Source organism: Podarcis cretensis, assembly GCF_951804945.1.
Source record: "Podarcis cretensis genome assembly, chromosome: 12".
Lineage (NCBI taxonomy): Eukaryota > Metazoa > Chordata > Lepidosauria > Squamata > Lacertidae > Podarcis > Podarcis cretensis.
This window is the reverse complement of record NC_137181.1, coordinates 58,431,306-58,456,012: the sequence shown is the minus strand read 5'-3', so window position 1 is coordinate 58,456,012 and position 24,707 is coordinate 58,431,306. Positions and strand designations below refer to the sequence as shown.

General features: G+C 41.7%; 1 protein-coding gene and 1 long non-coding RNA gene across 7 annotated transcripts in view; one reads left to right on the top strand and one right to left on the bottom strand.

The window, feature by feature from the left end:
- The window catches only part of SUGCT (succinyl-CoA:glutarate-CoA transferase), a 322,274-nt gene that overhangs the window by 190,056 nt on the left and 107,511 nt on the right, over window positions 1-24,707 (bottom strand). For 3 of the 6 annotated variants that reach the window (XM_079947612.1, XM_079947608.1, XM_079947609.1), the window contains exons 10-12: window positions 12,527-12,598; window positions 11,527-11,624; window positions 5,360-5,462 (exon numbers count right to left, since the gene is read on the bottom strand). In XM_079947612.1, coding sequence (XP_079803738.1) covers window positions 5,360-5,462; window positions 11,527-11,624; window positions 12,527-12,598 — 273 coding nt within the window. Of the gene's footprint in view, window positions 1-1,543; window positions 1,660-1,742; window positions 3,084-5,119; window positions 5,147-5,359; window positions 5,463-11,526; window positions 11,625-12,526; window positions 12,599-24,707 lie in introns of those variants that run through there. The other 3 variants (XM_079947611.1, XM_079947610.1, XM_079947613.1) reach the window with 3 other exon arrangements.
- The window catches only part of LOC307199695, a 283,211-nt gene that overhangs the window by 191,537 nt on the left and 66,967 nt on the right, over window positions 1-24,707 (top strand). The window lies entirely within an intron of this gene.

Genomic DNA, 24,707 nt, shown 5'->3' with positions numbered 1-24,707 from the left:
CACAAGATGAAAACAAGGAGATACTTTTCAGCATTCAAACATATCACTACTTCAGCTGTGTGTTTATTTCTGGACTGTACTTATCCTCTTTGGAAGGGTGGCTAAAAGGAACTAAACTGGACTTCTGGGAGAGGAAGAACAAGGTTCCTGTATTTTATTTTATTTTTTAAAAATGTTAAAATTATTTTTTATGGCAATGTGAAGTCAGGGAAGTGTTATTGAGGGCTGGCTGCTCGCCACAGGGTGGGGTTTTGTTTTGGTATCCTTTTAGAGCTTGCAGGTGTTTGGCATGAACTGGAATCAAGGACAGCTGTGATAGTTCAGATCTGCTATTTCCCTCCCAATATTTCTCAGAAGTGATGCAGTGTGGTGATGTCTCACACCTGATATCCTCTACTTGTGTGGCATGTCTAACTGCACTGTTACAAAAAGTCTATCCATTTTATAGCTTTTTTTTTATGTGCAGATCACAGCAGTAGACTGGCAATGACTATCTAACAACACATAGCCCAAACTCTATCTGGATCAAAACGAGACACTGTTGATACATCCTGTGTTATTTTCTTAATTTATTTTCCACAGGCTCTTCCAAAATGCATGATACTATAGACTGGTATGTAAAAGAATCCGCTTTTTTGGAGATCAAGACATCTGCCTGCATTCCACATACTTGAAAACTAAACATCTTGATGCTGCAGCCCTGCGCAATACCTGCTTTGTTTGTTTGGGTTTTGTTCTGTTACATCTTTTGGAAACAACAAAATAGTGTCTATTTTACTCTGAATGTCTTTAAAAAGCAACAACAATAGCTTGTTTATGTTATTTTTAAAAAACAGAATTCCTGATTATATGTCATGCACAAGTTCCCTAGAGTATTTCTGACCATATTGAGATCATCTAGCAAGTGTTTAAAACTTATTGGGAATTCCTTTACTGCACAATCTTGGCCTGATTAAAAAGAGGATTTAAAAAAAAAAAATGAATGAAAGCTTGGAAACTGCCTGGCTATAAAAAGCTGCTGTAATTTTCCTGATTGCAAAGAAGTTCTACAAACCTAGTGACTCGTTTACATGTTAACCAAAAATAAATTGTTCTCCTCAAATATTTTGACTGCTGCACTGCTATTTCTCTCCCCCTCCCCCACTAGTGAATCTCTAAACCTAAAACAGTAAAAAGCTGCAACCCAGAAGAGCTGCTTAGCTCCGGTTGAAATGTTAATAAATGGTACATTACTGCAGTTATCCCAAAATGGTACGACTTCAGCATGTTGTTGTTGTTGATTAGTTGTTTAGTCTCGTGTCTGCCTCTTTGTGACCCCATGGACCAGAGCACACCAGGCACTCCTGTCTTCCACTGCCTCCCGCAGTTTGGTCAAACTCATGCTGGTAGCTTCGAGAACATTGTCCCACCATCTCGTCCTCTGTCGTCCCCTTCTCCTTGTGCCCTCCATCTTTCCCAACATCAGGGTCTTTTCCAGGGAGTCTTCTCTTCTCATGAGGTGGCCAAAGTATTGGAGCCTCAGCTTCACGATCTGTCCTTCCAGTGACTGCCAATTGTATGTCTGAATGTTCCTTCTCAGGGCTGGTCCACAAGACTTTGCAAATGGCGTTGCCTGCCCATCTCAAGGTCAAAGGTTAGCAGCTGTTCAGCAGAAAGGTCCTGCACAGCTAGAAATAACTTCAGGAATGAATGTTTACATGATTCTGGGGATGGTGGATTGTACAGCCCCCCCCCCCCCCGTAAGATACTTCTCCATTTCTCTGGGATGAGAAAACCAGAAAGTACTAGGTTGTTTTTAAAAATGAGGGGAAAGTCTGATAAGCCATTTAAATCCAAGTTAATTGTTTTTTAAAAAGCATGCCTGTCCCACTTTATAGTGACAAGCCAGACTTTGATATAATGGGGCAAAAAACAGCAGCAGGTGCTGTTCCTTCAAGTCTTAAGAATTTTCTACTCATATTAAACTTGGTGCTACTTAGAGAAATCCAATGGACCTGCAGACCAAGGAAATGCCAGGAAACAGATTCCAATCTAGAAATCTTAAATCAAGCAGTAAAGCAATTCATTCAACATCTGCAATATAATCAATTGCAATGTGTTTAATCAAATTGACTCATGACTTAGCCAACATCTTTAAACAAGTGGCAGCTGTATTCATAATCATGAGATTGTTATTAAAAAGGAAGCTACACCACCATTCTACTTGCTGAGGGTCAGAACAGCTCTTTGCTTTATGTGACCTCAACAAAAGCATAACACAACACAGTTTGGCTTCTCGTTTAAAGATACAGCATATTACAACTGATGTGAAGAGCTCATTTTTGCTTCAGATGCCCACTTCCACCTCTGCTGTGGTGCCCAGAATCTAAAACTCTCTCAGGGGGCTTGCCTATTCCTTTCCCTACTCACAACAAACGTTTGTTGAAAACTGTCTAATTTCAGTGGCCCTGTTTGGCTCTGTAGCTGATTAGTGCTGCTTAAAATGTTAAATTATCTTTAGTATTGGTGTTTAAAATGTTGCCCTTTGTTACATTTTTGTGCTGTTAGACATCACTTTTTGAGTTCTTTGGGTTGAAAAGTGAGAAATACTTTTTAATAGAAATAGAAATAAATCGTGTTTCCCATGTGAGTTACTTTTACAAAATTTCTTTGATTAATTTATTTAAGATACTTATAGACAGCTTAGTATTTTTAAGAAAAGAACTCAAAATAGTATCCACAAAAATTCAAGGCACACAATAATAACCCAACAGCATTAAAACAGTGTGCAATACAATTCATCTTTGCAACGGGGGCGGGGGGGGGGAGATGACACAGGTATGAGCAGCAACTATTCTGAAAATGCTTAGGTGTAAAGAATACTGTGACGAGAAATCCAGTTGATTAAGTATCAACTTTAAGTAACAAAGAGATCGTTTCATTTCAAATAACAATCCCTATAAATGTGGTGATTCTGTTTAGATGACGTGGCAGACCCGTGTCTCCGTGTCTCACTGAACAGCTGGGGCCTTGCAGACATGGGCTGCTGGCTTGCCGAGGACAGATTTTTCACCAGAGAGCCTTTGCATCCAGGCTCTTCTGATCTGAAAAGGGAGCAATGATGGGGAACATTAACTGGCAGAAGACAGGAAGAAAATGAGGTTGTAATTATTATCGGGGGAAGGAGCCTTTAACATAAAGACTAGAAACTGATGTGAACCACAACAAAAGGAAGCCACTACAGAAAGTTAAAAGGTTTGCATGTGAAATTTTAAATAGGAACGTCTGAAAGTTCAGTTTAAGGAGCCAGTCTTCCTCCCAGCGTGATCCTTAAATATCACCTTTCGCAGTGTTAAAAGGTTTACATTTTGCAGTCCTTTGAACATATGCATAATCACTAATTTAGCACCACCATGTGAATAAACCTCTAACAAAACACTTGTAAAACCAACCTGCTGTAAGTGCTCAAAAGCCACAGCTTAAATCCCTGTGAAAGTTACAAAGCGAGAAAGTTGGCTTTCCTGCAGACCACAGGCAACTTCAGTACTGCATTCCCTTGTCCCACGAATTGCAGCCCACTGTCTCCCAACATTTCCATTCTGATGCCGCGCTGACCTATTTGCAAACTTTTGTCACACCTGTCCTTCTCACCCTCCTCATAGGATACCAGCAAGAGAGACACCTCTGTCTCTGCGCAGTCTAACATCCTTCTGCCTCCCCCACACCAACTCCCAACTTGTTCTGAAGAGTCCCCAGTTCTCTGGAGCAAAGTGAGGTGGGCTGTCACTGAAGGCTGCAGTGGGAAGGGGAGGTGGTAAAAAAAGAAAAGAAAAGGCACTTCTCTTCTTCCATTAAGGGATGGATTAAAAAAAAACTTCTGTGATTGTAAGGACACCAAATGGATCCCACAATTTTTTTAAAAAAAATAATAAAATATTTTCCATTTGGCACAAGTAACAAGGCAACAGTGATAGATCCTAAAGAGCAGGCAAACTTGCATGGGATGAGAAGGTTAATCAAGTGACTCAGTCCTAAGCCATTTAGGGTTTAAAGGTAACAACCATCAGCACTTGAAAGCAAACCTGTGCAACTGATTCAATAAAGGGAGCACATGATCCCAGCACTTGACCCAGCAGAACTTTCATGGATTTAAGTTTCCATGTGCTTTTCAGGGGCAAACCCACACAGAATGTGACATAGACATCCAGCATGTAACAAAAGCATGACGTCCCATGGCCTCACCTGACCTTCTCAGCAATGGGCACAGCTTCCTCTTTTTTAAAGTCACTGCTTTACTATGCAAGTTGTCCACAAGATTTTCACATTTGAAACCAAGTCTACTCACAGCCTTTGCTGTATAGAACTGTCCCATCATGTGGCACGGACTTTTTAAAGAACAGATTACTTTGCCGCAATATGTGGAGAATTTGCAGATATGTGGAGAATTTGCAGATATGTGGAGAATTTGCAAATATGTGGAGAATTTGCAGACAACAGCCTCACTTCTACAGTTAACAAATATTACTGGTTATAGAATAGTTAATCTTATTGGCTTCAGTGGGATAGTGTTCACCAATCACTGTCTTGACAGTATTCAGTAACTTCTGAACACACAAAAAAGGAAATATATCAGTCAATGCCTTCTTATCAATGGCATTGTAACTTTTTGAAACCAGAGGAATAACAGAGAAAAGACCAATAAAAACAATAGCTTAAGGTCAAAATTGGATGATTTTAGCATCTGAATAACATGCACCTCAAGAAAAGAGATATCAGTTTTTATGTACCTAAACATACCTGTTGCAATTTTATATAATACTACAAAGATTTGATGGTGCCTCTGCTTCCATTACTTCAGATGGTGATAACTTAACATACAGTGATTCTACTTTTTCTGCTACAAAAACCTGAAAACATTTAGATAACCCAGGCTGAGCCTTTGGAATAAGGTTGACCACAAATATAATGGATAGCATGTATCATGTTGAGCACTGCTGACCAGAAGGGTCCAGTACCCAGCCCACTGCAAGCACAACAAATTGTATTATTAGATGTAGAAGGACAAATTACACACTCACACAGAACAAGCCATTCCAGAGCAAACTCCCTATGCCCTGAAAGTTCATCGAACTGTAGTCAGGATATGGCTCAGGATCTAATAGACCAACTGTGTGACACAATACAAAACAGAGTCAAGATTTCCTAGGATTCGGCTTTTAAAATGTCTATAGTAAGTCATCTCTTTGCTATACTGTGCCACTACTTTTGTTATCATTATAATTATTTGTATGGTGACATCAACTGCGATTGGATAAATGGAAGAGGAGCAAACGTGAATAAATTTAAACAAGCATTCAAAGGTTTATCGAAGAGAACTGACCTGAGGATCCGAGAACACTTGCTGCATGCTGTTGATTGGACCATATGGAACACCACTACCTTCAAAGAGTTCTAGCCATTTGGTGGTCTCTTTTTCCAAAAACCTAGGAATAACGAAACATGCGGTTTGAACTATCCATTTCAGCCAGCATTTTTTTACATATATAAGCTAGTTTCTCTCAAAGTAGTAAAAATGTTCTGCACATGTTCCTCAGAAATGCAGAGACTGAGCCCTGGGGCAAAAATCATGGTTAGACTGTCTTACAATTCTATCTGATTTTCTGATGCAATCCAGCAGTGATGCAAACCAAAATTATCAGCAGTTTCAATAAAACCCAGTACATTTCCTCCCATTCTTAATTACTGTAATGAGCTTCACATTTTTTTTATTTCACGTCTATTTTTCACAACAAAAAGATAGATGTGATGTGGTTAAGAGACATATGCAGGAGAAAAGGTCTATTTTTAAACACAAAGATCCAATTCAAAGCCTTGCAAAGTTTTCTCCTCCTTTACATCTGAAACACATGTCCCAATTAAAAACCACAATTGTTAGTCAGATAACAACATTGATTACATATTTATGTGTTGTATGATTGTAATATTTGTCCCAAGGTCATCCGGTTTTGCATATGATATACTATACTTATCCTGAACAACCCAAATTTCCTTGGTTTACTTGCTTGCCTCCTTGGGGTCATTTACAGAGTCTTACTTCGTTATCATGTTCCTATCATTAGAGACATTTCCTGCTTCCTCCTCCCTATGTGGAGTTGTTTAGATGAAGTTCACAGACAGTTCCGAACAAAAGCAAACATTTAAACAACCTTTTACATTGCCCTTTTTGAGGTAGTCTGAATCAAAGCGCTTGGAAATGTACCCTTGCCAAATATGTGTCTGTTATTTTATCATTGTGCAACAAAAGAGGCAGCCACACACACAAGGTCTGTAAATGCTGTGAAAAATATTGCCAAAGAACTTTTCCACAATCAGCATTCTCTAGGCTGCACTTTGGATTTGAAAGAATCTATCTTTGAAGAATAGGGAACATCCAGGCATGCGCTGTCAAAAATAATGAACGTGACATGCAAAAAGCTGAAGCACTTTAAAATGCTTCATCAGAAAAGGCAGCTGGCTCCCCTTATGCTCTTATGTATAAACTACAAAAACTGGGGCTGCTGAAGAGGCCAGAGACCTGGAAGACCTGCTCCCTGCCTTGCAGGTTTTTCCCACCTGGCCTGGGAGTGGACAGCCCTGACTGACTCCAGCTACAAAAGCCAAGGCTGCTGAACAGACTCCTAGGCTGGTTGTTGTTTAGGGTTTTATTGGGGTGGGGGAGGGGAAGCGTAACAAAAAATAATATCAGTAACAGTATATTTATTTTAGATTTTGCTATGACTTATGTGAGAACATTGTTCAGTTTGCTTGTGTACTTTTGCATGCTTTATTTATTGTTTATGACTACTTTTGTTATGTCTGGAATTGTGTATTTTTTAAAAAAGCTGCCTTGATCATGGTTTTAACTATGCATATATGTATGTAAAACCATGCTCAAGGCAGCTTTTTTAAAAAATACACAATTACTATGTGTATATGTATGTAAAGGGACATGAGTGGTGCTGTGGGTTAAACCACTGTGCCACTTGGGGTTGCCGATCAAAAGGTCGGCGGTTCAAATCCCAACGACAGGGTGAGCTCCAGTTGTTCAGTCCCTGCTCCTGCCAACCTAGCAGTTCAAAAGCATGTCAAAGCGCAAGTAAATAAATAGGTACTGCTCCAGCGGGAAGGTAAACGGCGTTTCTGTGCGCTGCTCTGATTTGCCAGAAGCGGCTTAGTCATGCTGGCCACATGACCCGGAAAAACTGTGTGCGGAAGCGGACAAACTCTGGCTCCCTCTGCCAATAAAGCAAGATGAGCGCTGCGACCCCAGAGTCGTTCACAACTGGACTTAATTGTCAGGGGTCCCTTTACGTGTATGTAAACTAGGAGCTGCTTCCCCTGCTCACTTCACAACGTGCCAAGCCCCCTCTCTTTACACTTGGCCACCCCCCTCCCGTTAAACCTTCCCAACCCCCTTACAATTCACCCAAACCATGCCCCCTCTCCATATTTCATTGCCCAAACTGTGCCCCTGCCCTTAGACCTCGCCCTGCCCTCAGCAGTGGATGCCTCACACTGCTGTTGTCATTTTGGCCTCAGCCACAGGCGACAAGGAGTGGCAGGCAGCATTGGCAAAGCAGGATGGTTGCTGGAAAGCTGCCCCACCCTGCCCCATTCCCCAGCAGCTCACCTGGGGCATCCACCTCCCTCCACTTCCCTCGCCAGTCTCTGACACTGCGGAGGCTGAAATAGCGGCATCGTTGTGTGATGGGCAGTGGCAGCAGAGCAGGATGGATGGATGCTGGGGAGCTGCCTTGTCCGGGCTTTCTTGCCTAGGCCATATTGCATTAATATGGGGGCGGGGAGAAAGGTGGACCAGAAATCAGGCAATGGAGGAAGAGCACCAGAGATGTGGATGTGCCTGAACTGAAGAAGGATATGTATCTTGTATTTCTAGTTCAGGCATAGGCAAACTCAGCCCTCCAGATGTTTTTTTTGGGACTACAACTCCCATCATCCCTGACCACTGGTCCTGTTAGCTAGGGATGATGGGAGTTGTAGTCCCAAAACATCTGGAGGGCCGAGTTTGCCCATGCCTGCTCTAGTTTGTATTTTTATGTTTCAAACTGCCCTGAGATCTTTGGGTGAAGGGTGGTATGCAAATTTAATACAATAAATTTTAAAAAATGAAATGAAAGAACCGTGGGCGAGGCTGTGGGGGTGGGGGGTATCCTGAGCACCCCAATGTGTGGAGGGAGTAGCAAGAAGTGGAGGGGAAAGGAGCGAACAAAAGCAGAACTAATGACCTGGCATGACTTCCAGTGTTTCTCAAACTTCGGTTCCCAGCTGGCAGGACCAGGATGATGGTAATTGTAGTCCAACACAGCTGGGGACTCAAGTTTGAGAAACACTGATGGGATGAGAGAGTCAGAAAAATGGCACGTGGGTATGTGAAATTAAGACTTGAGAGCAAGCGAGAGGAAGTGACAGAGAGGAAATGTGGCTGGGTAGGCGTCTCAGAAGGAATATGGGCGTGACAGTGAGGCGGAGACTCAAAACTGTGGAGCAAGCAGAGAGGCAAGAACAGCTGAACTGAAACAGTGAGAACTTCAAAGAGACAAGGAGGAATTTCAGGAAGCAGCAGGAATACCGAGGGGAAAGTGAAAGCAGAAGGGAAACCCGAAGGCAAAAACTGGTCCAGCGAAAGGTCAGCTGTCCAGTACACCTTAACAGGGAAGAATAGCAAGGGCAGGAGGAATTGAAGACTTCCTGTAGCTAGCTACCACATGGTGGGTCAAATAATAGGACTGCACAGAAACTTTGCACATTTTTGGGGGTGTCTGTCTGTCTCAGGAAACAATGGAGTACACCTCCAGGGGCGAAGTCAAACTGCTGGAGGATCACAGTGCCTATAGTGAATTCTCCGGGGTGCAAGACTGGGCACTCCTGTGCTGCCCAGAAGACAAGACTGCCTCTCAGCACCGCTGATGTGGTCCAAAGGAAAGCAGAGCAAGACGTTTGGCACCAGCTTGGCTGCAGGAGTTGGCAGAAGGAAGCATACAAGACGCCTTAGGGGCTCCATTCCAAATTTGTGTAGGGTTACTTCTTAGCCTTTTCTTCTGCAGAAAATGTTTTGCAAGGTTGGATGGCAGGTTGAGGGGAGTTCCCTACCAGGACAGACTTTGCTCGTGTGCTCAAGACATCGATTCCATAAAACATGTTTTGTTGCACTGTGCAAAATATGAGCAAGCCAGGGCTGAACTGATATTACCCTTGCTGGTACCCTTCCCGGGAAAATCAGAGGCTCACTATGTCAGGTTCCTTTTGGAAAACTGGACAAATGCTAGAACATTAGCAGTGGCAAAGTTTTTATCGGTGGTTGCAAGAACCAAGGATCCCTATATTCTGAACAAAATGCTTGTTTAACCTGGAGGTAGGCTGTATGAATTGTGTATTGCTTTGTAACGATTTGGTGGGTCTCTGGACCGTAATAAAGATTGTTGTTGTTTTGCAAGGCTGATTTTTCCTCAGGGTTTACTCCTGAAGCCTTTCTCACGAATGGGTATAGCTACAAGGAGGTTCAAGATGACATGCGTTTCCCATATTAAGAATCCCCTAATGTGCAAGCTGGGACGCGGGTAGCGCTGTGGGTAAAACCTCAGCGCCTAGGACTTGCCGATTGCATGGTTGGCGGTTCGAATCCCCGCGGCGGGGTGCACTCCCGTCGTTCGGTCCCAGCGCCTGCTAACCTAGCAGTTCGAAAGCACCCCCGGGTGCAAGTAGATAAATAGGGACCGCTTGCTGGCGGGAAGGTAAACGGCGTTTCCGTGTGCTGCGCTGGCTCGCCAGATGCAGTTTGTCACGCTGGCCATGTGACCCGGAAGTGTCTGCGGACAGCGCTGGCTCCCGGCCTCTAGAGTGAGATGAGCGCACAACCCTAGAGTCTGGCAAGACTGGCCCATACGGGCAGGGGTACCTTTACCTTTAATGTGCAAGCAGGGTGGGCGTCTTGAGAGCACCTGGGATTCAGTAGGAGAGGGGGGCTTCAGAGTGTGTTTGATTATGTATTTAGCAGCTCATGAAACTCAAGGCAGCCTATGTGGGATTCCTAGGCAACCTTCCACACATGCCCCGCCCAGACCTGCTTAACTTTAGCAAGGTAGATGCATCATGTGGAGTTAGGTTGTGCTGCACCTCACATCTAATCCAACTTCTAGTTTCTGATAATTCGTAATGCAGATAATCACTTCTTCAATGCATTAAATTTGACTGTGGTCAGTGTGATTGCTGACAGTACTGCAGATAAACTTTATCTTGCCATGCCATTCCTGGCAATTTAAAATGTTTTCCCACAAGAAACTCTGCCAGATGCATACTCATAAAGGATATTTAGCATTAATCTACTCTGCTGTTTTCTTCTTGTGACGGATGACTTGTTCTCCACAATTATTCTGTTTTAGATACTGTTACAAAGACTCCAAGGAATAAGGGGTGTTTTTTGTTGTTTTTTTGTTTTTGCTAGTACCAAGAAACAGTAACAAGTCCCACATAACCTGTCTTTCAAAATTTACCATATAAAATGTGATCACTCCACAAATGATGTCTATTAGCTAATACAAGCCAAATTACAAGGAACAGGAATGGAAACATATGACTCCAAGATCCTGGACCAAGATTTATATTACAATTGGTCTTTCTTTATTGGGTGCCAGATTCATTCAAACTAACATGACACTTAATAAATTATGTTCTTCCATTAGCATATGAAGTACAGAATAGGTCTGTACAGGCAGCATCTGACGTCCTCCAGGGATTTTGTGGAACCTCTGCTAACATAGCATAATATATTTGGCAAATAAGCTGAAGAACTGAACTTGAGACAGCAACAGGGACAACCAAGTAACAGCCAACTATGGGTATAAAAATGAAAAATGGAATATTGTCTTTCAGTAAATCCCACGTCAGGAATTGGATGAACCTGCAACTCCCTCCCATAGAGCGGTGTTTGAAATAAAACTGGAGAGGGCACGTATATGGGGGAGATGAGACTGTCTTCCATGCAGGAGATTACTCATTGGCCTTTGAGAACATTTTAAGAGGTTCTAGGAAAATTAAGAACGTTTCCAAAGGAAAATGACTTCTCCCACTGATGACCGCATACACAATATGGTGTTGCACAGAAGATGCCTAGCAGACCATTTATAGCTAGTTGTAAGAGTTGCATTTAAGTACTTATTTTTAGAAAAAGTACCATTTAAAATATGTGTTTTGAGGATCATTGTTTTTTAAAGGCACATATTAATGTGAAAACTGAATGTTATTATGAGGGACCAGAAACAGACAAATTTGTCTTTACCTAGTTAAAGACAAATCAAGACAACCCTGCCCAAGACAAAATTTCTTAAGTGACATCCATTTGGTGGAATACTTGAAATCTTATGCTTTTATAAACTTACATAACACCCCATAGTTAATATTAGCCTAAATGATCTATACATAATAAAATGGCCATGACTGCAAACAAGTTTGCAAAAATAAACACTTGAAGCTTAGATTTATAAATCATACCTGGCTGTTAAAATTTCAGTAAGTTCCTTCCTATTTAGCACTCGCTGTTGGTTATTTTTGTATCTGGAATCTTGGCTGATTTCAGGCAGATTCAGGATCTGAAATGCATTCAGTAACATAATCATCACAGAATGTTGTGCAAATTGGTCTTCAGTGAGAGGGATAGTCTTACACTAAATATCAAAGAATATAATCAATAAAACTGGGCTCTCTACATAAAGCATTTCTTAACATCAGTGGCGTAGCGTGGGTTGTCAGCACCCGGGGCAAGGCAAGTAATTTGCGCCCCCTAACCCGTGGATTTGCGCCCCCTAACCCTAACCCCCAGATGTTGCGCCCGGTGCGGCCGGCCCCCCCTGCACCCCCCACCCTACGCCACTGCTTAACATTTACTGTATGTGTAAAATCCAAAAGCACATTTATTCAATTAATTAAAAATAATTTAATTTTAATTAATTGGAGTAAAATATGTCTATCGTGCCTTTTATTAATTAACTGAAATTCTTCTATCTCCATTTCCCACTAATTCAACAACACAAGCAGCTCACATCAGAAACCTACTTGTGTGCAAGTACACATAGTCAACACATATTAAAAAAATAATAATATCTCAGATGTGTCTCCTAGCTATTTATTTAAAGACTCTTATTCTAGTGATCGCCAAAAAAAAAAAAAAAAGCCCAACAACTTTTCTGGACTTTTATCTCTGGAAATATGGCAACCCTACGTTATATAACAGAATATGTCACTGCTGCTTCTTATGTAAGAATCAATATTCCATGTTAGCTCATTTAGAAACCAGTCATTGGTGAAACATTTTACTAGAATCATGCATACACCTGCAACATATTTATTTGTATTGTCCTAAAACCGACTTTTTCCTTTTGTACTGTTATTATTGTAAATGGTCTTGTGACTTATGTTAAAGATGATTCACGAAATCATCAACATTATCACCTTGAGCTTCCCACCTTGTGAATTGCTCTTTAATTACTATTACCTTGCAGACAGTGGCAAACTGTTGATCATTTCCTGCTCCCACCACAATGTAGCCATCCTTTGTTTTGAAAGCCTAGAAACAGTATGGGAGATCAGAAAATAATTGAAACATGCATTATGGTACTATGTGAATAATATTTCTGCCTCCACCATCAGTCATTTTTAAAGGTCACTGTCTTTCAGAACTAGTCTGAGTCCACATGCACCATCTGTGCCTGCTCCTGCTGGACTCTCCACTCCGCTTCCAGGCCAACTTTATGTTCACTCCATTTGTTTTAACTGCTTTAGGTGCCTTGGCAGAAAGGTGGCATATAAATTCAATGAATGAAATATAAGCTAACGCTTTAAAAATATGTTAAATAGTCCACATTCTCAATAGAAATTAATATTTTCTACCCAACCACTAAAGCTTTTAAACTTTAGCTGAATTTATGCATCACAGCAAGCACACACATTCAGCCATTTAAGGCACATAAAGATGGGCTTCTGTACTTTATTTATGACGCTCTCAAAGGTCCCATTAAAGTAAATGCATGTATAACCATGTGCTTATCAGCAATTATCACTTTGCAAATGCCGGTCAAACCACACAGCAGCATCTAACTTGTGTTCATACTCTTGAGCTGCGAATACTGAAGTTACTATACATGTAAAGGCCCAGCCATTAATGTTTTTGCTTCACTGACTTTGGGGCATGTGTGGGAAAAATGAGTAAATCCTAAAATGCAATTAGGAAAATGCAATCCCCGTGTCATCTTCAGACAGAAGTAGTATTAGAATAAATACAGCAGCGTCTCTCTGCATGAAATTTATTTTCTTCTTCAGCAGAGCAGATATTCCGGGCTTCCCATCACAAAAAGGGCTGATTATTTGTCAGTCATTGTTGCTGATAATGCAGAAACTTCCCAACATTATTAGCACAGCAAGGCCAACATTTAAGAGTGCTAACAACAGTTTCATTCATCGTCTATGGATGTATACAGACACAACCCGCAGGTTACCACATGTTACTGTCTGGTCACAGAAAGCTCCACTATCTTATTATACAAAGGAGACAAAAAGCAAAGTGCAGACAGATTTTAATGAGATTTTGTTTTGATAAACTGCTGCCCATAGCCGTGAATCTTGCTAAATTAGTGCAATAAAATTTACTTCATACAAGGCAAAAGTCTTTTCTGTGTGTGTCTTTTGTTTGTAAAGAACAGAGGCTTGTGACAGGGCATCCAGGAACATGACAAAAATTCCATGCAAAATAATACACAACGTTGGTGTCCTGAACTTCATGGTGTAAGAGTAACTGAAGACAATAAGCCACAGACATGGAAATTATTTCAGAGCTTGTTAGAGGAAATCAGTGGAGATGAATGATATGACATTCCAAAGCAATGTTTGGTAAAAGAAACTACAGGTTCGGGGTAAATATACAAAGATCCTCTAATTATCAAGGGATAGGAACAGCCCAAATGGCCTAAAGCAGAGGTTCCCAAATTGTGACCTGTGGTTCATAGTAAAAACACAATGAAGAATCATGCAGCGAGTAGCACAGCACACTACAATTGCTACAACGAGCAGAAAAATGATGAGGTGGTTCAGCAAGACTCTCAGCAATGTTCATGTGGTCTGTGAGGGGGGAATGTTTGGCAAAACTCAGTGAGAGTGGTGAGGAAAACTCAGAGGAGTGCCAAATGTTGGTGGGGGCAGGGATGGCCTGGAAGGAGCCCTAATATAACTGTATTATACTATTTTACATACACTATTTTGATTAAAATGTGGGACAGAAATCAAATAAATATACACACTTTTCATAGTAATTAATTATAGTTGCAGTACTATCATTATCACCAACACAAATACAGTCATAAACAATGATGTTAAGAGTTGTGCTGTAGAACCAGTTTCTGATGGGAGTTCAGCTGGTGGACATTCCTTGAAGGTCTTTAACAGGAGAGTATTGCCACCTGACACGGCTACTGGATTATAATAGAACAGTCATGGCTAGTCAAAGACCAACACCAAGGAACATCCTGACTCAGAATTCAGTGTTTTCCCTTAAGGAATCCAATCCATCCAATCCAGACCCTGGACAGAAATATTTGGAGGAAGAGGATTGGGGCCCTGAAAACTGCACTCCAACTGAAGACCTGGAGAAACCTTCAGTCTGAAGAGATCTATCTCAAAGATCCTTGCTAGGGGCCCAAAGAACCACTTAGATCCCATACCAAGTCCTGCCTTAATCGCTGATTCTTTCCCATCACCCCCAAGGCTTCAGGAGTGGAGGAGGCTGTAAACATAACAAGAAGCTCAGAGTCACCAGGGATCTATTAGGGAGAAATGATCTCCCTGGGAGGATGACAAACAATGACCCACTAAAGGACCAGATACAGTAATAGAGGAGCTGGAATTTTGGTGTCCTCTGGACCTACGCTGATTCTGGCAACAGAGAGCACGAGCCCTGCTCACCACTAATTTTACATTCCTTTAAAAAAAAAACAGAGAGAGAAAGAAAAAATGTTATGCATTTAAAGTACCTCACACATACTGGGTTGGATCCGGACTGAGTTAGTTGAATTTAAGTCATGATTAGGGATGGAGAATAAGTTTGATTCAATATACATTTAAAGTTAAATAAATCAAATTCACACTTCCTGAAGCAATATATGAACCGAAACACAGCTAGCCTTAAAAATCCACACATCTTAATTTTGTAAAGCAGTTCTCCAACCAACCAATGTTTACAAAGATGCATATATTAGAGGAAAGTGTGCATAATGAAAATATTAGTGAAAATAACACTCACACACAAAAAACCCCCATTGTATTAGAACCCCCATTGTATTAGAAGTTGCTTTGCACAAGATTGCTTTGCGAAAATTAGTCAAAATGGCTACATTTATTGAATTCCAACTTTCTCTTCTCTCCCAAAGAGGCAGACATGGGAATGGAACCCTAATCTCTATTTGAGCCACAACCACCTGCCTCTTATGTCACTTAGAGCGAACATTAATAGCTATTATTGCCATTATTTCTAGAGCACCTCAAAAGCTGGGGCTGCACAACGATTGAGGCAAAAAGAACAATCGCTGCCTGCAGGTTTACAGTATGAAATCTATCAAGTAAGAGAAAAAATTTTGCCTTTTATTTTGCCATTTATATCTGATTACAGTTTAGTGGAAATAAGCCTCATTGGATTAAAAGAAACTTACTTTTGAGTGGACATGCACTGTCTTTTCCTATCTTTTCACCCCTCCATAGGTTCCACATGAACTACACTGCAATTTTGCCAAGCATAAACAAAGTCTGAACTACTCATGAGCAGCTGACACAGGTTCTGTCCTAGCATTTCCATATCAAGCAGCCTACAATTGCTATAAGAACGGATTCCCCCTGCTCCAGCAACTCTCACAGGATCTCATTATTAGTCAAGAATTTAGAAATTTAAGATGGTAATCCAGGCCAATGGTTACCTATGCTAAAGCTTTGCTGAAGTCCCTGGGACAAGAGCACCTGTAGCTCCAGGCTTCACTGCAAACTACTGCTTTCTTAAAAACAATAATTTAGGACTGAATGGCCCTCACTTTTGTACACCCTCATGTTTGAATAGCCAGTTTAATACATTTGAGATTAGACTGCTTAAAATGGGGGAAAACAGAAATTCCATCCGGAGAAGTTTGGAATTGTGAGTCTTTAGCAAAACCTTTAAAAAGCACTTCCTCAAGGACACTTCGACCAGAATTGAGTTTTGCAAACACAGCAAAAAGAGAAATGGTCAGGATTTATGCCGACCTTCTTTCCAAAGCTACTTATACCACCAATGCTTGTTTTTAATGTCAGTTTATGCTTCAGCCTCTTAAAAAAAACACATGATAAATACAGATGGACCTGAATCACATCTGGACCATCCCAAAGGCTGGAGGTATTTTGGCCCAGGATCTTGAGTCGAAATTCATCTTCAGCAATGAGAGAGATGAAATGTGGTGCCATCGAGACAAAATGTTGCCAAGAAAAAGTAGAGATGGAAAATGAGACAATCCCATTGAGTTCAGCAACATATGCTTCAGTGACAACTGGTGTTTTAAAGTTTGGATTACAGCACACACATCCAGGTTACTAATGTAATATTTGCTAAATTATTTTTAATGCTTCCTTACTTGCTGATTCCTAAATAAGATAAACTTTATGGAGATTAATGCTATGCTGGGGTGAAATATTCTTTTTTAGTCTTTCAGTAGCTTGAATTTTAGATTTCCAAGGGCTTGGTCACCATTCTATGTTTGATCCACCAACCTTCTTTGCATAATTCACTTCATTCTATAACGAAACAGAAAAGGGTCTCTAATTTCTGGGATAAGGATTAAGAGCAATGAAGGATTAAGAGCAATGACCCAGGTCCTTTGGTCTTAATCCGATCCAAGCAACGAATAAAATGAAGATGCCATATATCTGTGTTTTCTAGCTGCTAAGTCAGCTTCTAAGTCCAGAAATGGAGGCAGACTTAAGCTGCAACTAGGGAACTAGTGAGGGCTACTCAAGCAAGAAAGCTCCTTGCCACAACACTTACTATATGGATAAGGCTGGAGTTATTGTTTTACTAAGCAATTTGCCACTGTCCAATACTTGTTGACCCAAATTATTACCTAGCCAGCCACCTTTCTGAATAGGCTATAGCCTAACCATTCACATTAAAGAATTACTTCATTTGACCATGATCTTACCAATCTCTACTTCTCCATGCAACCTGAACTTACATTTTACACAGCCTCAAAAAAAGGTAAAGGTACCCCTGCCCGTACGGGCCAGTCTTGACAGACTCTGGGGTTGTGCGCCCATCTCACTTAAGAGGCCAGGGGCCAGGGGCCAGGGGCCAGCGCTGTCCTGAGATACTTCCGGGTCACGTGGCCAGCGTGACATCGCTGCTCTGGCGAGCCAGAGCTGCACACGGAAACGCCATTTACCTTCCCGCTGGTAAGCGGTCCCTATTTATCTACTTGCACCCGGAGGTGCTTTCGAACTGCTAGGTGGGCAGGCGCTGGGACCGAGCAGCGGGAGCGCACCCCGCCGCAGGGATTCGAACCGCCGACCTTTCGATCGGCAAGTCCTAGGCACTGAGGCTTTAACCCACAGCGCCACCTGCGTCCCTTACACAGCCTCATTCATAAGTAAATTATCATCTCAATGGTCTCCAGCATGCTTTTGAGGTGGGTGGGTGTATATTTTCAATAAACAAATTATTTTTAAAATGTTTGGACCTCAGCAGGGACACTCTTCTCCATATGAGCCCTAGCCAGCAGCTAGGATCTCCACCATGCTTTGGGGTTGGTACTCTTTCATTTGAAAGGTTTATGAGACACATGCTATTTACTTAATTATTTCTCAATGACTTACAGTCACTTATGGTGACATATCATCTCTTGGGCTTCATCAGAAATTTATCAGTTGAAAAGCCTGCTGGCTAATAAGTTATTCATAAAGACCCTTTTCTTTTGATTTTCAGGAACATACAGTTTGGCAACAGAAATGCAAATACAGTACACATTAAGGGATAATAAATAAAAAGTACTTGAGGAGTATAGTGCAAAAAACATGAAGACCAACAAAAAAAAAACAAATAAAACCAAAGCAATAAACTAGCTTGTGATGATGGTGATAGCTATACCATTAGATGACAGGGAAGTTAGAAGTGTGCTAAAAGAACGTAAGATTATATAAAAAGCTGAATGATGTATTTGCATTTAGCTTTACTGTGGAGGATGCAGGGCAAGCCCCTGAGCCCAAAGTGATGTTCTCATGGAGGTAAGAAACTGAGTTCTGAGTAACTGAGACAAATATTTGTGGTTTCCTGCATGGCTGGTCTAGAGGCTGAGGCTGCAGTTGGTGAAAAATGCTGTGTCCTGGATGGTGAGTGGTGCCCCTTCTTGCAGTGGTATAACATGGGTTGCTAATGCCCAGGGCAAGGTGCAAAAGGGGGTGTGGCATCACCATGGGGAAGGGGGCTAGTACGTCGCCATGGGTCCTCCCCCACCCCAGTTTTTAGCACAACTTCCTACCAGGTGGTGCCAGATGCAGTGTGCCCACAGGAAGCTCCGTCAGTCCGGCTGGCAGCCAAGGCTAAAATGGCCTCCTCTTCATCCACGCCAAACACTCCAGCGGAAGCCCACCGTGTCTTTGGCTGCTTGATCTCATATGGGGGCCTGGCTTGGGAACTCTGCGGCACTGCAGGGGCCCCGCCACCTCCATCCCGAAGCGGGGGGGGGGGGAGGGAGGGAGCTAAAGGGGCCACCCAGCGCAGCAATGACCTGGCACACATGGCAGTGGCACCAGTCATGGCTCGAAAAGTGTGTGGCATGTGGCGCTTGCAAGTGAAGAATGCAGACCTGATGTGCCAAAAGGTGTGGACAGTGAGAAGGGGCTCCAGCCCAGCAGGGGAGGACCTGACCAGCTGCCCGTTACCAGCTCGCAGCCCACCTGGATGTCATGGAGATATTTGCGCCATGTGTTCTGCGCAATGCCAGACTAGGAAAGGAAGACACCTCCCTCCCAGTCTTGGGGCACCTTTGGGGCACAGTGGCATAGCGAGGGTTGCGCCCCTAAGAATTTTTGTGGCTGGGGCAACCAACCCCATGGCTATGCTATGCCACTATGCTATGCCACTATGGTCAAATATCTGCACTGGTTTATGAGTCACTGCACCAGTTTTTAGGTCTTGTTACTTACATATAAAAGCCTAAACAACTCTGGTTACATGAAAAGGAGACCCCAGAGGTTCCCGTATGACATAAGCTCAATTGGGTGAGCAGGATGCAACTGGGGGGGGGTAGCTATCACAATTTTGTAGAAATTAGAAACCTCAATGTATCAAGATTTCTCTTCATCTAAAATAAATAAATTGTTTGAAACTGAAAACATGGACCTGTTGTTCTGAAGCAAAGGAATAAAGTGTCATAGTCTCCATTGCCACATTACTTTTCCATTACTTTCCCCAACAATGAAATTGTGCGCGCACACACACACACAAACTCCTGTGCAAAATAAACAAACTTTAATCACTGTATCATGCTGGAGCCAGTGTAATTAAGATTGTGTCAGTGTTTCCATTTAGACCACTATGTTCAGGAGGTTTATGAGCAGATCATAAAAATTCAGTTCCACTGAAAAATTAAGCAAACAAAGTCTTATACAGTCCGCAATATTTCAGAAGAAAACCATGCACACACCTCACAGCCATTTGCTACTTATAGAAGAGGCACAATAAGAGTTTATGGGTTTTAAAGGGCACCACTGAACTATTTTAAAAACATTTTCCCCTCCAGTATTCATAACAATGTACTGAAGGTTTGAAACCAAACTTTGTTTCTTAACCACTGTGTAGAGATAAAAGGGTAATTGTAACAGCTTGTGATTTGAGACTACTGGCATTGTGTTTGTATTGCTTTCAAAGAAAAAAGAGCAATGGAACATTCCCTTTGGAAAATCAAATACATACTAGAAGCCCAGAGGCCATCTGCTATAGAAATCATAATAATTATTGAACTTTGCAGACATTTATACTTGAATTTGGCTGGTCACATTTGGCCTGGATAGCCAAATTCTGTTTTGAGCCACACAAATGTGAGCTCAGTATATTTTGGTTGATGTCACTTGAGACGGGTTACAATAGCAAAAGCAATAGCATAATTTTGATCACTGCTTAATTCTTCTTCTTCTATTGGCTCTCAGAGGGTGGTTTGGTTTTTTTGTTCTTAAGTTTACCTCCAACTTTCAAACATCTTTGATGTGCAGTCAATCAAAATGCCATTTCAAGATGAGAAAACGTTCTATGAAGTGTACATGCTCCAAAATATACATCACAGCCAACCAATTTATCCAACCTCAAAGTCCTGCTCAAAATTAGAATACAGAATTATTTGGTCTGCCTACTTTGAGGAGAAACACTCAGATAGGGAAGAGCTGGACTCCAGAAACCATACCCAGCGTCACATAAACACACTCACTTTTCACTTGGCACTTAAGGCACATTATGCTATTTGATTTTTAATATTGTGATATTTCTTGTTAAGGTGCTTTGGGAATTTCTGTAAAGGTAGGGTATATATGCAACAAAATTAATAAATATAAAGATGTAATCTGCCCTTTTTTTTTAACCTCATCCACCCCATGATTAAGCTGTCTAGGTCAGCTACATTCTCTTTAACCTTCAGAGGTTTAAAAAAAACCAAAATAGGCTTTCCTATGTAAAGTGTTGCATCTGCTTACGAGGACAGCAACCCTCCCTCCCTCCCTCCCTCTTTAAACACAAAATTATGTTTTCATTTGCATTGTTGCCTTTGGTACATATAATATCTGGAAATTGTAACTTTGCTATGGAAGCTAACCAGGTTTTGCTTGGACGTGAAACTTTCTCCATTGGAGAGAAGCATTGTTTTCCTTATCCCTTTTGAAATTTTAATACTGTTTCTGTTTCTTCAGCATTAAAGTCCTCATTAATATCAGAGTGAGGTGCAGAATGGGCCATCCATTTGGTCTGCAGTTAAGACCAATTTCTACGTATACGGTCAACAAGCTTTCTTGTTTCAAACCTTTTGGAAAATTTTATCTGTGAGTCAACTTTAAGGGAATAGCAGACATAGTGCTCTTTAGACTGCCAGATGGACATCCCCGGCTACTACTTGACAGCCTACTTAAATCCCTGCCAACTAAAGTTATGGTCTGTAGGAATCCTGTCTTGAGCCTTTTGGTGTTGCTTGCTTGATGGCATCCCTGGTGTCACTCAGAGACCATCTTGCTGAGAGAAAGAGGACAACCTTTTGACTTCCTGTCATAAACATACAGTGAGTGTGAGAGGGGAGGACGGCAGACTAGATGCCAAATAGCCTCCTTCATATGGATCCTGGGCCACCTCCAGGATGTTCCGAATGAAAGCAGGGGTCATAATTCTATAAAAACAAATAGGGCCTTCACCTCTTCAACAAATTCCTTCTGTAACCATACAGAGGTCTCTCATCCTATATATTTTGACTTATATCATGCATTATTAAGTTTGGGTTATTTGGTCACGGCAGTTCATTTTGGGTGCTGACACACACACGATGGCCACAGTCCCCAAGGGGGCTGTGGATGGAAGCACCTGGGCTTTCTCCTCATCTCATATATTTTTTTCTTCAGCTGTTCCCCTTGCCAAACTTTTTTTCTGTGCTTGAGGAAGTTTAAAAAGTGGTTTATTTGTGGTTTGGCTAGTGAAAACACTTGAAAAAACTTGGATGTACATATGCTCACTCTCTCTCTTTTTTTTATAAATTATTTTTATTCAATTTTTCCAATACAAAATTTATACAAATCGTACATCTTTTTTATATCCATTCTCTTTTTGACTTCCCTCAACTTGCCTGATACTCCTTCCCTTCTTAATTTCTTACACATTTCTAAAGCCTTTCTTCAATTGTTTTTATAAATTATTTTTTAATTTTACTCATATTCTAACATTTCTTCTTACAGAGCTTCATTAAAGCTTACAAACGTTATTTGATTATCACTTAATTTATGCATATATTCTGTAAACTTTTCCCAATCTTCTATAAATCTCTGATCTCGTCGATTTCGGATCCTTCCAGTCAGTCCATCGAGTTCTGCATAGTCCGTCATCTTCATTCTCCATTCATCTAGTGTAGGCAACTCCTCTTGCTTCCATTTCTGAGCCATCAGTATTCTTGCTGCAGTCACTGCATATAAAAATAACTTCTTTTCTTTCTTATTAATCTCATTCCCTGTAATACCAAGTAAAAACGCTTCTGGTTTCTTAACAAAAGTGTACTTAAACATTTTCTTCAATTCATTATATATCATTTCCCAAAAGCTTTTTACTTTCTTACACTCCCACCACATATGATAGAATGTACCCTCTTTTTCTTTACATTTCCAACATTTGTTACATCCTTTATACATTCTTGCTAACTTCACTGGTGTTACATACCATCGATACATCATTTTCATCACATTTTCTTTTATTGTTGTACATGCAGTGAATCTTAAACCTTCTTTCCATAATTTTTCCCAATCCTCCATTTGTATATTATATCCAAAATCTTTGGCCCAGTCAATCATAACCGATTTTATCTCTTCGTCCTTTGTGTGCCACTCTAGTAATATCTTGTACATTTTAGCCAGCACTTTAAAATCACAATTTATTATTTCTTTCTGAAATTTCGACTCTTTATCCTCAAAGCCTCTTAATCTTAAATCTTTTTTAAACATTTCATTGATTTGAAAATAATGCAGCCAATCATTAACATATTCCTTAACTACCGCAAACGGCTTCAAACTCCATTTCCCTTCAATTTTTGTTATTAGGTTCTGATAAGTTATAATAATAATAATAATAATTTATTATTTGTACCCCACCCATCTGGCTGGGTTTCCCCAGCCACTCTGGGCGGCTTCCAAAAAAGATGAAAAATACACTAAAATGTCACATATTAAAAACTTCCCTGAACAGATGCCTTCAGATGTCTTCTGAATGTCAGGTAGTTGTTTATCGCTTTGACATCTGATGGGAGGGCATTCCACAGGGTGGGCGCCACTACCGAGAAGGCCCTCTGCCTGGTTCCCTGTAACTTGGCCTCTCGCAGTGAGGGAACCGCCAGAAGGCCCTCGGAGCTGGACCTCAGTGTCCGGGCAGAACGATGGGGGCGGAGACGCTCCTTCAGATATACTGGACCGAGGCCATTTAGGGCTTTAAAGGTCAGCACCAACACTTTGAATTGTGCTCGGAAACGTACTGGGAGCCAATGTAGGTCTTTCAAGACCGGTGTTATATGGTCTCGGCAGCCGCTCCCAGTCACCAGTCTAGCTGCCGCATTCTGGATTAGTTGTAGTTTCCGGGTCACCTTCAAAGGTAGCCCCACATAGAGCGCATTGCAGTAGTCCAAGCGGGAGATAACCAGAGCATGTACCACTCTGGCGAGACAGTCTGCAGGCAGATAGGGTCTCAGCCTACGTACCAGATGGAGCTGGTAAACAGCTGCCCTGGATACAGATTTGACCTGTGCCTCCATGGACAGCTGTGAGTCCAAAATGACTCCCAGGCTGCGCACCTGGTCCTTCAGGGGCACAGTTACCCCATTCAGGACCAGGGAATCCTCCACACCTGCCCGCCTCCTGTCCCCCCAAAACAGTACTTCTGTCTTGTCAGGATTCAACCTCAATCTGTTAGCCGCCATCCATCCTCCAACCGCTTCCAGACACTCACACAGGACCTTCACCGCCTTCATTGGTTCTGATTTAAAAGAGAGGTCATGTGGGTATCCCTTGCTGATTCTAGTATCCATCCGGTCAGGACCAGACCCGGAGGCAGGGATAGTCCTCAGACAACGACTAAACCTGCCTCCTCTGTAATGACATGGTCTGGTCTTAGCGTAACTCCTCCTCCTACCCGTGATCACTGAGATCAGTTGTCCCAGTGCATTCCCCCCTGTGAAACCTGTCCCAGCCATTTTGTTGGCTGGGACCAACTCCCCAGCAGCCCTGACCCCTCCCCTTATGAACAAAGTAACACCTTTAAAAAAAAAAACAACAACACAAATAAAACAATACAAACAAAAAACAATAAAAATTACAAAAACATAAAATCAAACAAATTCCCAGGCCCAATAAACATCCACCCCACCCCCCACATACAAAAAATTCAAAATAAAATTTTTAAAACATTTTAAAAGCACTCTGCACCCCTCCAGCAGTAACAGCAACTGTCCTAGTGAGGCCCGTCAGGCCCTGCCCTGGGCCAGGTGGTAAGTGGCAGGAAGGAGCAGGGCCCCATACACTCACACAGGAGAGTCCTCCTGGGCAGCGGAGTCCAGCAGTCCTTATGAGGCTTCAGGCCCCACCCCAGGCCAGATGGTGAGTGGCAGGAAGGAGCAGGGCCCTCAGACACTCACACGCAGGAGTCCATCCCCCTTTCATATTGATTTTTTTCACACTCAACACCTCCAATGGTGATAACCAATACGGAGTTTTGGCTTCCAACAAGTTTTTATACTTTTCCCAAACCTCTATCAGAGATTTTCTTATGATGTGGTTTTCAAAACCTTTATGTACTCACTTTTTGTCATACCATAAATAAGCATGCCACCCAAATCTGTTATCAAATCCTTCTAGGTCTAATAAATCAGTATTTTCTAATTTCATCCATTCCT